Source organism: Mesoplodon densirostris, chromosome 16 (assembly GCF_025265405.1).
Source record: "Mesoplodon densirostris isolate mMesDen1 chromosome 16, mMesDen1 primary haplotype, whole genome shotgun sequence".
NCBI lineage: Eukaryota > Metazoa > Chordata > Mammalia > Artiodactyla > Ziphiidae > Mesoplodon > Mesoplodon densirostris.
In genome coordinates, this window is record NC_082676.1 from 72,700,811 (window position 1) to 72,715,234 (window position 14,424).

Sequence of the window (14,424 nt, forward strand, 5' to 3'; positions counted from 1 at the left end):
AGGGGGTGTGTAAAAACGTAGACTTTTTGTATGTGAATATATATACCCAAAGAAAATGAAATCAGTATCTTGAAGAGATATTTGCACTCCCGTGTTCATTGCAGCATTATTCACAATAGACAAGATATGGAAACAACCTAAGTGTCCACCAACAGATGAATGGATAAAGATGTGGCATATATATACAATGGAATGTTATTCAGCCACAAGAAAGAGGGAAATCCTACCACTTGTGACAACATGTATAGACTCTGAGGGCATCATGCTAAGTGACATAAGCCAAAGACAGATACTGTATGATGTCACTTATATGTGGAATCTAAAAAACTCAAACTCATAGAAACAAAGTAAAATGGTGATTGCCAGGGGCTGGGGGGTGGGGGAAACGGGGAGATACTGGTCACAAGGCACAAACTTTCAGTTATAAGATGAATACGTTCCAGCAATTTAATGTAGAGCATAGTGATTGTAATTAACCATAATTATATACTTGAAAGTTGCTAAGAGAGTACATTTGTAATGTTCTCGCCCCCAACCCAAATGGTATGTCACAGGTGGAGGTGTCAGCTAATGCTATGGTGGTAAAAATTCTGCAATATATAACTGCATCAAATCAACAATGAACACCTTAAATTTACACAATGTTATGATGTCAATTACAACTCAATAAAACTTCATACAATTTTAATGTACCTCTATGCTAAAAAATCTTCTAACTGGCACCACTGTATATTGCCAAGTACCCTAATCCAATGGAGAAGTAAGATGGACATTACATAATGATTTTGTCTCTACTTTTTGATGGCCATTCATTAAAGTGCTATTTCACATAGCTCTCCTGGTGACTGGATGTCTAGTAGTCATAGGATTACCCACTCATGTGCTCCAAAGGTGGATGTCCACTTTATAAACAAGACACTCTTGATGTGTGTGTATATACACAGAAGTGTTTCTCAAGGAGTGGGTCCCGGCCCAGCAGCACTAGAGTCACCTGGAAACTTAAAAATGCAAACTTCCTGCCCCATTGCAGACTTAATACTTAGAAACTCAGTGAAGCCCAGCAATCGGTGTTTTAATAAGCCCCCCAGGGGATTCTGGTGCACACTAAATTTTCAAACCACTGAATTAAATCATCAGTACTCAAAGATGAAGTAAATTACATGAATGAGAAAACATAACAAGTAAAGGTTCACTCTGAGTTAACCTGGTGCAAAAGTCCACATGTCAACTCCAGGGGCAGCTACATGGGCGCACAGGGCCTTGGCAGTGCAGACCCCCACAATGAATGGAGTGAGTTGGGACTTGAAAACTGGTTGAGTTTCAAGTAGGAGATGGCTCTAACAACAGTGACCAGTGGAGACCAGCCACTACTGAATCTAGTCTGTGCATATATTGTGTTCTCTCTGACCAAACTTGACCGCTTGCATGTGAGTGACAACTGTCCGCAAGGACATGTTCAGTGATGTGCCAATCCAGGCATGTTTTCTTACAAAGACCGTGTGTCACAAGTCAGCTGAAAGCCAATGAATGCAGCATCACTGACAGCATCATTCATGTAAGTCAGACGGATCACAGTAGGAAACGCTTTTATTCTTTAAAAGCAATTGTTTTAAGAAAAAGGAATCAGAACTGTAGTTGTTGGTAACCACACTGGCCACTTTTCGAATAGTACACGCTATCAGGAAAAAGCAATTTCTTTTTTCTTCTGAGATGCCCCTTGCTGGATGATCTGCATCTATTCTATAACAACATGAACAATACACACGATGAGCATGTTTAGGGAGCAAGACTCACTCTCAACGGGCGAGAGCCGTGGCTTCCTCTAAACACTTCTCTTGGCTGCAGATGACCAAATAATTTACTTACACTTTTTCAGAGCTTAGAAAGGCTAACCGCTAGTCATGCCAGAGCTCAACAAACCAGCATTAATGATCACCAAAGAAAGGCACTTTAAAATACTGCTGACAAGAAGTGACAGTAATGCAAGGAGGACTGGTCTACGCCCTGCACTAAACTTTGTTACAGTTCACATGGACAGTGTGTTCTGTCTCCATGTGGATGCGTGTGCACATATAGATGTATGTATGTATGCGCATATACCAACACCCATATACATGTATCTATCTATCTCCCTAAGCCTCTGGGGAGGGAAAAAACCATTTCTGTTTCATTTAATAGTACACAAAAATTCTAGTCCCTTTATTTGGAACAAAGAATGAGAGGATTGGCAAATTAATTCAAAAAAGTACCCTACAACACCTTTCTACTGACAAAAACAGCAGTAAAATAAATACTCAGATCTTTTCTAGGTCACCAACTATTAAAATAATAAAATATAAAAAATTTTAAAGTTTATTCCATTGGAGGGAAAAGGGTGGACATTTTTGGTACTGTAAGTCTCACACACATTCATATTGCTTAGGTTGAAGAGAACATAATGAACAGAGGAAATTTCTTCCACAGATTCCTTCGTTTCAGTACTCAAGTTTCACTGATGGTGTGTTATTCCACTTGGCTTAACATATAAACACAGTTTTGTATAAATATATTTCTTTGATCTCTAAATTCTCAAGATATTTGCACAGAGCACTAAAAGTACTTAGAGGATTTTTGTGAAATAAACACAACTGGCCATATACCAGCCTGCTGCTTACCCCAGGCTTGGGTATTCTGGCTCGAGGTTTTGACAGACAGAACCAATCTGTGTCAGAGGTGGACACAAGGCTTACTTGTCCTTCCCACGAACAGGGGTATAGACAGGTTCTCATTCTTAGGATATGAAAACACAATTAGTAATGGCATTTAAAGTTTACTTACTAACTGCATAATGTCTGAGAACAAAAATCAAAGCAATTTTTGAAAGGCTGAGTCAGACTCTGGGCACTTCCGTTTTTTAGCTGCTGGCTCTTCAGTCTTGTGTGATTCTAAAGTGCTGGTGCTGGATTTGAGACTGGGGTCTGCTTTAAGGTTGTCCATGGCAACAGTGAAGCCTGAGAGAAGGTATCCCCCACCTCCGCTCATCAGTAGTTTGGGATGACTTCGATCTGGCAAAACCTAATCAAGACAGAAAGACAGACATTCATGTTTCCCTAAGCAGATAAAGCCATGTCAACAATACACATGCCAGAAATGAACATTTAAACGACACAGATTTGCCTGAAGAGAGACCAATTTAATCAGACCAATTCCTAAAGAGGTCCGTCTTTCACATGACAGTGCAGATAAAAGCGTAGAAATTGGTTTAAGTGATTTTCTTTTGAAATATAAAACTGAAACCATTTCTCTTAAACCTGAAGCAAGTTTCTGGGGGTGAAAGGGCAACTGGTTTGTGTAGTGCTCTGGGCCTGGTTTTCTCCCTCTTTCTTCACGGTCAACAGTGGAGCTGGGTCCATGGAGAAGTAGCTACTGGACATACATCCAGAGCCTTCCTTCTCCAACACTCTATTAATGCTGTCAAAAATTCTTCTCTCCTGTTCCCAGAGCTCAATAAGATGACTACCATGAAGCACAGGGTTTCCCAGGTCTGCAGAGGGTCCTGGATTAAGTAAGGTGTCCAGGAAGCAGGGCAGGGCCTGTGACAGCCATCGAGGTGCACCCCCAGATCTCTAAGCGGGAACTGGCTGTGAGCTGAAGCAATAGAATGCCTCTAGCTGCTGCTTCTTTGAGATTCACACCCAGGGAGGCTATTCCAAGTTGATAACTGAGCATGGGTACCACAACTAGACCATTTCTGTCCAACACAGGACTCCTGTAATGGGCAATTTTTGCTCTGGGGTTCCTCGTCATCCTGGCTGAGACTTTCTCAGAGCAGCACTGCATGCTCTTCCTCCCCTCCCCTCCTTCCTCCCACCTGTCACAGGCATCAGACCTGTATCACGGTCTGACAGCTCTCCCTGCCTAATCCTGCTCCCTCTTGTCTTATCTTTCACAGGCACTTCTCTTACACTTTTAATTCTGTCTTCGCATATACATTCCAGAGGACCTGAACTGACACAGAGCCCACCAGGAACTCTCGAACACTTGTTGCAAAGGCATCCCAGCAGAAAGGAAAGGGTCACTTTCTTGTTAGCCTAGGGATTTTGCTATTATCAGTTATTCCCTCTACAGTGATCTCAAGGCCTTGGGGAAACATGAACCATAGTCGTTTGCATTTGAAATGTCTCTGGACTCGGGTATCTGAGTAATAGACCATGACGTGAAAAAAGAAAAAAGGGTCTGGAAAGGTCAGGGCACTTTCTCTGAGTTATAGACGTGAGACTCTTTCATCTCTATAGATAGAAACAGGGAGATCCCTAATTAACAGCTTCTGGCACTACTGTGCAGAGCCAGTGACCCAGGAGAGCAGCTCCCAGGGGCTGGCTGTGAGCACGCATACCTGGTAATTTCTGAGCCAGGTTTCAGACAGCCTGAGGTTGATGACCCCTCCTCTTTCCCGCAGTTTTGTGTAGCATTCCAACAGAGGCTAAAGGCATAAACGGAGTTCTGTTAATAATTATTTTGAGGGTGCAATTTGAGAATCAACATTCAGATGCAAGAATTCCTGTCCACTCTGTTTCAGTATTACCTCTTTATATTGACAGTAGACCACAAATGGCCTTGAAGGAGCCACAAAGTCCAGCAAAGACAGCAGCAGTGGAGTGGGATGGAAACGACTAGCTACAATTAAACTGCAAGGAAAATGTCAGACAAATTATTTCTCTATGTCCCCAAAGCAGAGCATAGGTTTTAAAAGGCATTTAAAATCTCACGTATTTATTTGCATGACTCACGCAAGGAAGCACTTTAAATACAACATTCTAGAGATTCCAACAATAAAATCACGAGCTATTACTTTCTAGGAAACACAAACTGGATTATAAACTCTCATGGTGATTGGCAACTCCAAGCGGCCAACTTAGAGTTGGCAACTCTGACAGTCTTGATTAAAAAAAAAAAAAAAAAAATCTTGGGCCTCCCTGGTGGCGCAAGTGGTTGAGAGTCCGCCTGCCGATGCAGGGGATATGGGTTCGTGCCCCGGTCTGGGAGGATCCCATATGCCGCGGAGCGGCTGGGCCCGTGAGCCATGGCCGCGGAGCCTGCGCGTCCGGAGCCTGTGCTCCACAACGGGGGAGGCCACAACAGTGAGAGGCCCGCGTACCGCAAAAAGAAGAAAAAAAAAAAAAAAAAAATCTGGAAGCAAATCCAACATTGTAACACTGGCTTTGCAGATACCTGAGTCTGCCTTTCCTGTCAGGTTTTCCTTAGCCCATGCCCTTAGGCAGTATCACATCAACTGGAATGCCCCCCAACCTGCACCTAGTGGGACTACACAGCCCAATCTGGTGTGCCATCATTGGAGAAATCTCAGTTTCTTCTAAAACTCCGAAAGCAGCATAATCAATTTCCCATCTCTGCCAGATGCAGCCTCCTTTCTTTAAAAACCCAGGACAGGATCATCATGTTTGCCCTCATTACAACCGAAATAGACAAGCAGACAGAGAATGCTAATCTGCTTGAAGCAGGGCCCACGAGCACCAAGGTGTCGCCTGTGTTCTTTCATCAACACACCCGTCTGCGTTTCTTTCACTCAGCAGAGCAGCAGCCTCTAAACGTCTTTTCTTCTGCTCTTCTTGTCTCCTCTGCTTTTCCTGAATCTTCAAGAAGAAAAATAAGATACCAACATACTGAGGTCATTCAGTCGGGTTTATGGAAACACTGGTCTGTCAAAACATTTTAATAATATTTATCAACTTGGACTAAGGCAACAGAAGGAGATCATTTATAAGGAAGCTGAGAACACATAAGAGAGCCCTTTGGTTATAAACCCACCATGCAGCCACCTATACAATGCTTCTGTATCCCAAAGCTCCATCCCAAAGATTCCATCACACGTGTGTACACTCACACACACTTTTTCTCTGTCTGTTTTGATATTTGTTACCTTGGAAGCTGATGCTCCAAAGCCAAATCAAATCTCAGGGCTTACGTGAAGTTAAATGAAGCCTGAGGAAGATACTGAGGGTAGTGGGAACTCTTAACATTCTTACATAATCCTTTTTGCTTCCTCTCTCTTTAGGCTCCTTATAGTCTGGATTCTGAGAGACCATTTCCATTGTTTCTTGTTCTTCTGGGTGATTGCTCTCTGGGGCCTCTGGCATGCTGTCTTCGTTCTCTTGTTCTGAAGTCTGCTTTTCCTCCAGTGTGCCATTACTTTCTTCAACCGAAGCACTGTCTTTTGGCTCTGAAGATAACATCTCAGCAGAAAATGTTCCATTTAAGAGACTGTCCACTTGGTTGAGGGGGAATTCATAAAGACCACCGAGGAAAGATTTTGGAAATCCAAAACAGGCTGTTGCTGCCCGAACAGGTCCACCTCCAGGGTACAGCTGAATAATGGAGCCAAAACCTGAACAGACAAAAGAAACACACATCTGCTCAATGGAGGCAGCTCTAGACTATGCACCCCTTGGGGTGCTCCACAGTTAGGAGACTGAAGGTCTCTCTGCTTTACGCTGTTCAGAGGTTGAAGGTGATGCAGCTCCTCCGGGGGTCCATCTGGAGTCCATGCGTATTCCCAGTGGGGGTAACAGAATTCCAAACAGGTACACAGGAAGTCTTAAAGAAGTGTACCCCCCTTGACACTACAGTAAAACCCTGTGATCATACAAATTTTGTATGTCACGTGATTGGTGATTGGTTCTCAGCATCCCCCAAGTCCAATCTTTAAACAGCGTAGGTAGAAGTTCTTATCTTCAACAGGGTCATAAAAAGGGCAGACAAATCAGGCTGTGTTGTACCCTTCTAGTACAGAATACATCCCTAGTATTCTTCCCGCCCTATACTCTCAATTCAGGCCGGTAAAATGAGCACCAGCTATCCAAGAGTTTAACTGAAATCACGGTCCTGGAGGTCCTAGCCGGTCACAGGCTTCAGAACCATCCCCACTGACACAGAAGCTGGAAAGGACACTGCATCGGGAGTGCCAGCACAGCTCAGGCTGGGAGTTGTGGGCTACGGAGGAAGGTGTGCAGGCACACCCAAGTCATTTCATTCGCTTCCAGTAACTCAACCTCACTTTCCATGAGTTTGAGTTTTTTAGACCCCTCGTCTCAAATCATGGTAGGTTTTTAATGAACGTGAAAACGTTAAATCTTACCTCCCATTCGTTCCATTACTGCACCCAGCACCAAGCCTGCACATGTTTCCATCACAATCATTTTATTGCCAGCACGGATATTTCCCAACGTCAGCATCTGGGCTAGTGTATCGTATCTCATGTGGCTAAGGAAAAAAAAAGATTCATTCATTTATAGCTAAGCAAAGTCTGCTATTTTAATCATAATTTTTCAAGTTTTGTTTGTTTCATAAAAATGGTGTTGATAAGATTATTGATTGCTTTGGAGGCAATAGTAAAAAAGGACTTACAATTTATGAAGTAGGAGGACACTTTATGCAGATGAGCAAGATTTTCATTTTACTTAAAATCATGACTTTCTTAAAGATATACTTTCCCCCAATTATACTTTTGAAAGGAAACAAAGCGTACTTAATTTTTCCAGGTTCTCTTGCATAATACATAACTGAAAGAATGCGGGTGGATGGCTTCACAACGGTAATCATGGCTTCATATCTGGGGAAGGAAAAACAGAACATCAATTTTAAAAAGCTTGTTTAAAAATATTTTATTTTTAATAATATATTTTATAAATCTATAAAAAGATTTTATATTTTCATCCTTTTAAAAACAAAAATTACTTACTTCTTTTTCTTCTTTTTTATATATTTATCTTGAGCAAATTCTGTCTTGTCTCGGAATGTTGTACTATTTTCAATTAATTGCTGAACTATTTCCTATAAGAAAAGGAGGAAGCAGATTTCCTGAAACTTTATTTTCACAGCACAGGTACTTCAAAGGTTTCTTACCCCAGAATGTATCCAAAGGTCTGATTCTCCAGGCCCTTTTCCACAGAAGTCCAAATGGGTGAACTTTGTATTTTTATACTCTATCTAGAATTTGTATTAAAATGTAAGTACTTTAAACTCCATTTAAATCAAAGTAAAAGAACAGACATACAATAAAGGGAGAAGAGAGGTAAAGAAAACTGTCAGTCCTGAAGACACTGGCTGAAAACGTTACTGAAAGTGAACGAAGTTAAGCTCTGAGATGCACTAAGTTATCAAATTCTCTTTTGCTAACACTATTAGTAATGTCATTCACTTACATTCCTGCCTATAAGAAACAATATCTTTGATATACTGAATTGCATATACACTTCAAGCTATTTTTAACAGAAGTGTACAGTATTTTTACATTTTACCTTAGGAGAAGTCTGCTTTAAAATGCAAGCAATTTCCTAAATACCAAATGAAAACAAAAAAAAAAAGTCCTTTGAATTTTACCTCGCCTTTAATGCCTTTGTCCTTTAAAGCTTTTATGTCATCTTGAGTAAGTTTCTGAGATTTCCCATCATCGATTATATTTCGATTATCAGTGCCCGCTTCTTTGGTCTCTAAGGAAGAAAATTGCTCTATGATGTGTATGATCTGAAATTATTTAAAAATCTTTCCTATTCTAAGTTCGTATCCACATCCAGCCCATCAGCCACTTGAATCTGGCCTTCCAGTTCCACTGCCCCCACCCCAATCCACTATCCTTTCTTGTCACGACTACCCCAAGCCACTCACTCATATTCTTGTTCCCACTCTTGTCCCCTTACAATCTACGTGACACCAAAGTTCTCTTTTTAAAATGCAAATTGGCTCATCTATCCCAACGCACAAACCCACAGTGGCTTCCAGTAGCAATTCAAAGACGACCCGCAAGGTTGTATATGACCTGGCCCCTGGCTACCTTTCCAGGGCTCATTTCTCAACCCCCGTACTCAGCCACATTGCCCTTCTTTCTGTTCCTTAGACACAGCAGCATGGTCTCAATGTGGGGCTTTGGCACTTGCTGCTCCCTCTGTCTGGAATGCTCTCGCGACATCTCCTAGTGGGTGGATGCTTTCCATCACTCAGGGCTGAGCTCACCATCTCAGCCAAGTTTCACATCTTTCAATCAGCCTTCAGTACACCTCCCTGCTCTATCATCTGCACAGCACACATCACCATCTGAAATTATGCTGTTTGCTTATTTTTGGTGTTCCCCACTGCTAAATAAATTTTATGGGATAGTCTATCTAAGGAACTGCTGAAATTGCACTGCTTAATCATGTCTAGAACATATCTGGTGCTTAATAAAAACATGAATGTTGATTTAAAAGTAATTAATAAACTGGTTTGAACCAGAACTTCAATAATGTTTTAATTATTTAATTTAAATAATTAAGTATTTTAATTTTATTAATAAAATATTTAAGCACATTTATTTTGATAAAAATTTAAGTATTTAATTTTAATTAACAATAATACTAAAATTATGGGGTCGTTACTCTAACAGGCAAGGCACTGTTAAGAACTTCCTCTGTGTCATATGATTGAACACTCACTACAGCTTGGGCATTGAACGTGTTTATGGCCCTATTTTACCGATGAGAATATAAAACTTAGAGAAACCAAATAACTAGGTCAAGGTTACAAAGTAAGTGATGAAGCTGGAACTTAAACCTAGTCAGTTGAATTCAAAGCCAGACCTCTTATCCTTACCCTATATGTTAACTACCTCAAGAGCTGGTAACTTCTAGACACCAACAGGGCTCCACACCCACTCTTACAATGAAGCTGCAAGGATTCATGGCATCAAATACCTGGCCCAAGGTCGAAGAGCTGGTTAATGATGGGCAGGAGTCAGAACCCAGGTATCTCAAAGCCAAAGGCAGACCCTAATTAATTCCACCAAGCTACAGTTCTTAGATTATGAGTTTAGATTTCTTTGGGGACAGCCTGGGCTAGCATTCTAGAATTAATCCGAGTTGACAGGTTTCTGAGTAGCCAGCTCAAGAGCATCTATTTCATACATCCTAAGTAGTACAGTGCACCTGAAGTAGGCTCTTCCTTCTTCTTCTTAGGCTGAAGACTTCCTCCACTGGTCACTTCAAATGTGGTTCCATAACTATGGCCAATGACGTTATCCAGATAGAACCACTGTTTTTCAAAAGTTACTTTTCTGGGGAAGAAATGCAATCAATTAGCTGAATCTCATTTGTATTCAGTATAGGGAAGATTTGTTCAATCTAGGTTATTTCATAATCAGTCTCCCGAAAGGATGATCAGCAGCATTATCTCTGACCATGAACCGACAAATGAACTAGAGAGGATTGGGTTGGGGCCAGAAACACAAAACACTGCACAAAATTAATAAAGAAGGCACAAAAACACTGAATTTGGAATGAGAAACAAGGACAGAAGACATTCCTCTTCTGAGGCATTGGTCTGGCTCCAATTTGCACTGTCTGACAGGATGTCCAAACTCGCAGACTTCGGATTTCCTGAGCAGCAAGATTGCCATGCCACTGAGACACACACTGTGGCGCCTCTTGTAACTTACACAAGAAAATCTCAAAACTGAACAATCATTGAGATGACAGGGATTTAACAAATTCCCTGGCCTAACTGGCCATTTTCTTTGAAAATCATCCAGTAAAAGCAAATGATATTTACACATGAACATTACTGACAATCTACACATGTGTAAACAGTACCTAACACTGATGAGGCTCTACTGAGGCCCAGGCAAATCTTAGCTTTTCCCATTACCCAGATTTTTATCTTCTCACAATTTAAAAGGGAAATCCCACAAAAACAAAAAAAACTTTCCTTTCAAAAGACAAAAACTAACACCCACCGAGTGTCGATCAGGGGGTTAGGTAGTATGTGCCTGGTGTTTCATACTTTTTGATTTGATTCTCAATTAAGTAATCCTGGGACACAGCTCTTTCCAGATGAGTAAACTTGAAACTGAGGGAAAAGTGTCTTGCCCAAGATTCAGTTACACACTAGGAGCTGGGATTCAAATCCAAGTCTGCCTGACCTAAAAGCCTGGTTCTTTCCACTGCACCACACGGTCTATCCAGCAAAGAACAAATGGATCTCAGGAAGCCCTGCTTAGCTTCAGGACATGGCCCTTATCAACAGAACTCTGCATTCTGAAAGATGTACACTGGTTAATTTTCTTTATGCCCCATCCTACACCTTCTCTTTCTTTCTCTGTGCCCCAAGAGGCCAACCATAACAGAATGCACAGACCGCATCACACAGGCTCCCTTGCTGAAGGCTTCCTACAATTCTAGACCCTTGGATGCATCACCAGTCTCTACTGGTTCTCTAAACCTTGTCACATCTCTGTATGTGTATGTGTCACATCTTCATTAAGTCTCCTTACTTGAACCACCTGAGTGAATTTCTCGAAGATCCTAAGTATCCAGACAGGGCCAATTCTTGCTCTTTGCTGGCTCCTCAGTGATTAACACATAACAGACACTCTAAGTATTTGCTGACATGAATCCCCTCAGAGAAGCTGAAACTCAGCTCAGCCCAGATGTGTACCCTCCCCCACCTCATCCTTTGAGTAGCCCAGTGCTAGCAAAACACTGTGTCTGAGCTGGGTTGGGTTTACCCCCTGGCAGCTGGTCTGATATGCAAAGAAGGGTGTGTCACTCAAACTGATTGGCCTGACAAGAGGTCACTGCCCTAGTCAGGAAAGTGGGACCCAGTCAGAAGGACATGGAGCCACACCTTCCTTGGGGAAGAGGGGGATGTGCAGAGTCTGCTCACAGAGGCAGGATTGCTGCTGCCCAACCAGATGAGTGCAGCCCCGAGGAAACAGTGAAGGGAGAGTCTGGCCTGGGATGTAGTTGAGCTCAAAGAGTCGTTTTCTAAACAAAATGGAAACTAATGCTATGGCTTCTGCCAAGAAAACTGATGCAAAGTGGTTCAAAATAAATGTCTAAAGAATACTTTTTAGAAATAAAGATGTTACTGTCTGTCTCCTTGGGAATGAAAAGCTCTATCTAAAAGAGCACATTTGTAAGAAGCAAACTCAAACAACCACAGCTCACGATCAAGCAACTTAAAAGGACAATACGAGAAAGAAAAACCAAAGGTTCATCTGCACATGGAATCGTTCATCGAACGTATAACCTAAGGACTTTGCTGCACTGCTATACTTCAATTAAAAGGCTTAAATAATTCGCATTAGCACTTTACACATTTCTAATCAGAAATTCTGAAAAGCAAAAAGCACTGGTTTCAAGAATACAAAATGAAGTTGTGATGAGGGGGGCTCTGGAAAGCAAGAATGAGACTAGAGGGTGAAGGGTGGGTTCTGTGAGAAGACAGGAGAAAATAACTCAAAACCTGGGGCAAGAACCCCAGGACAGGGGGTGGGATGAGGACCTGGAGAGAGGGGCGGAGCACCTGAGGGCCAAGAATGGGAAAAGGACCCCGGAAAGAGTAAGTGAGATGCTTAAGATAGAGCGCCAGTATGAGATCACGGAGGGGAGTTCTGTAGGAAGACAGAAGGAGTGAGGGAGATCTCGAGGGCCAAGGATGGGATCCTGGGGGCAAAGGTCTCTGTGGGAAGATCCGAGAGGAGATAACGAGGGAGAGGATTGGGAATCCAGAATGGATTGGGAATCCAAGAATGGAACCCTGGAGGGAGAGGGTGTCTAGAAGATGGGGGCGGAGAACCCCTAAGGCCAGCGACCCGACTTACTTTCTCCGCTGGACTTGCACTGCTTTAAACACATCTTCCCGTTTCAGCACCACGAAGTCGCCGTCGCGGATGCGGTGGTCCTCGGGATGCGGTGGCCGTGGGCCCGGTTGCTCCTCAGAGCCCTCCATGACGCTCAGCCGGTCTCCGAGCTCCGCAGCTTCTCTCCAGTTCCCCGCGCTCTGCCCAGTGCCCTGGGCTGTAGCCGCCGGCAGCCTCACCTCCCACAAACCAAGAGGACTCAAAGCCCTCCGACCGGCACCGCCCCCACGTGCTGCGCGCCGCTTCCGCTTTCCGGTAAGAACCTCAGGACAGCTTCCGGGAGCCTCAAGGCTTCCGTCAGGTCGATCTCTTTGATTGGCTGCCCTCCATCACGCCCCTCCGGTCTCGCCGCAGCTTCAGGCGGAAGTTGCGTCACAGAAGCGCCAAAAAAGAACTTGGAAAACTGGGGTTTGGTTAGCCGAGCTGTTGTGGCGCCCTGCTCTAGGCATTTTCCGGCTCCGCTGTGCGGCCTCGGTGGAGAAGCTGAGGTCCCCAAGCCGCTCCTACAGACGAGCCTCGATCCCGCGCGGGGACATCAGGAGAGCTGAGGGTGAAGAGTCTGCGGGGCTTGGGCAGGGACACCTGAGGAGCTCGGACCGCGGAGTCTCCTCTCCGCCCCGTCATGCTTCCCCCCGAAAGGAAGGGAGAAGCAGCCCAGCCATGAACTAAGAGAGTTTTGGGACCTCCATCTTTTGCAAGTAAGAACTTAGTCTTGAGGAGACGTAAATGAAGTGGGGTATTTAACCAAGCATAGAAGCCCGACGGGTGGCTTTTACCCATTCTCCAGTCCTACCTCTTGCATTTATGTTGGAATTTTTACTAGTTGTTCTCACCATATTACCTCTTTTGAAAAAGATACGGCACGTAGCATTGTCGAAGGAGCACTTCAGCTTGGGAATGTGGAGACGAAGTTTGAGCTCAGTACTGTCAACAGACAACTTTGATCTTGATCTGGTCTTCAGTTTCTTAACGTATGGTGTGGTCTAGATGATTATCAAAGCCCTGTTAGTGCCCATAACATGAACTTGTTGTTAACTTATTTACTAATTTAAATCGCTTTAAATAAAGATGCGGATACGCTGTCTTGTAATGAATTGCACTACAGTCTATGGATATATTCTTACTTATTTTTATCCTTAGGATATGAACTGTTTTATTGAGGTATAGTTGATTTATAATGTTATGTTAGTTACAGGTGTACAACATAGTGATTCAATTTTTATAGATTATACTTCATTTAAATTTTTTTGGGGGGGCTGTGTCGGGTCTTAGTTGCGGTGCGAGGGCTCTTCGTTGTGGTGCGCAGGCTTCTCACTAGTTGTGGCGTGCGTGTTTTCTCTTCTTTTCAGTTGTGGCGCGCGGGTTCCAGAGCGTGTGGGCTGTGTAGTTTGCGGCATGCAGGCTCTCTAGTTGAGGTGCGTGAGCTCGGTAGTTGTGGCGTGGGGGCTTAGTTGCCCTGCGCCTTGTGGAATCTTAGTTCCCTGACCAGGGATCGAACCCGCGTCCCTTGCCTTGGAAGGCAGATTCTTTACCACTGGGCCACCAGGGAAGTCCTTATTTTTAATTTCTTGAGGAAGCTCCACACTGTTTTCCATACTGGCTGCACCAATTTACATTCCCACCAACAGTGTGCTAGGGTTCCCTTTTCTCCACATCCTCCCCTACATTTATTATTTGTTGTGTTTTTGACGATAGCCATTATGACCGGTGTGAGGTGATATCTCATTGTGGTTTTGATTTGCATTTCTCTGATG

General features: G+C 43.2%; 2 protein-coding genes across 3 annotated transcripts in view; one reads left to right on the forward strand and one right to left on the reverse strand.

Annotated features, from left to right (window-relative positions):
* Positions 1-1,569: 1,569 nt before the first annotated feature.
* TRMT6 (tRNA methyltransferase 6 non-catalytic subunit) lies at positions 1,570-12,846 on the reverse strand. The gene is made up of 12 exons (XM_060078582.1): positions 12,632-12,846; positions 9,957-10,084; positions 8,380-8,489; positions 7,739-7,830; positions 7,526-7,609; positions 7,136-7,260; positions 6,027-6,385; positions 5,548-5,633; positions 4,565-4,667; positions 4,376-4,462; positions 2,818-3,054; positions 1,570-1,740 (listed from the first exon to the last, which is right to left on the reverse strand). Exons 1-11 carry the CDS (start codon positions 12,757-12,759, stop codon positions 2,845-2,847), a joined length of 1,512 nt encoding a protein of 503 aa, XP_059934565.1. The 5' UTR covers positions 12,760-12,846; the 3' UTR covers positions 1,570-1,740; positions 2,818-2,844.
* Positions 12,847-13,076: 230 nt separating this feature from the next.
* Positions 13,077-14,424, forward strand: part of MCM8 (minichromosome maintenance 8 homologous recombination repair factor) — a 37,444-nt gene continuing 36,096 nt past the window's right edge. For both annotated transcript variants that reach the window (XM_060078484.1, XM_060078485.1), the window contains exon 1: positions 13,077-13,368. The gene's annotated coding sequence lies outside the window, so the exon portion shown is untranslated. The remainder of the gene's footprint in view (positions 13,369-14,424) is intronic.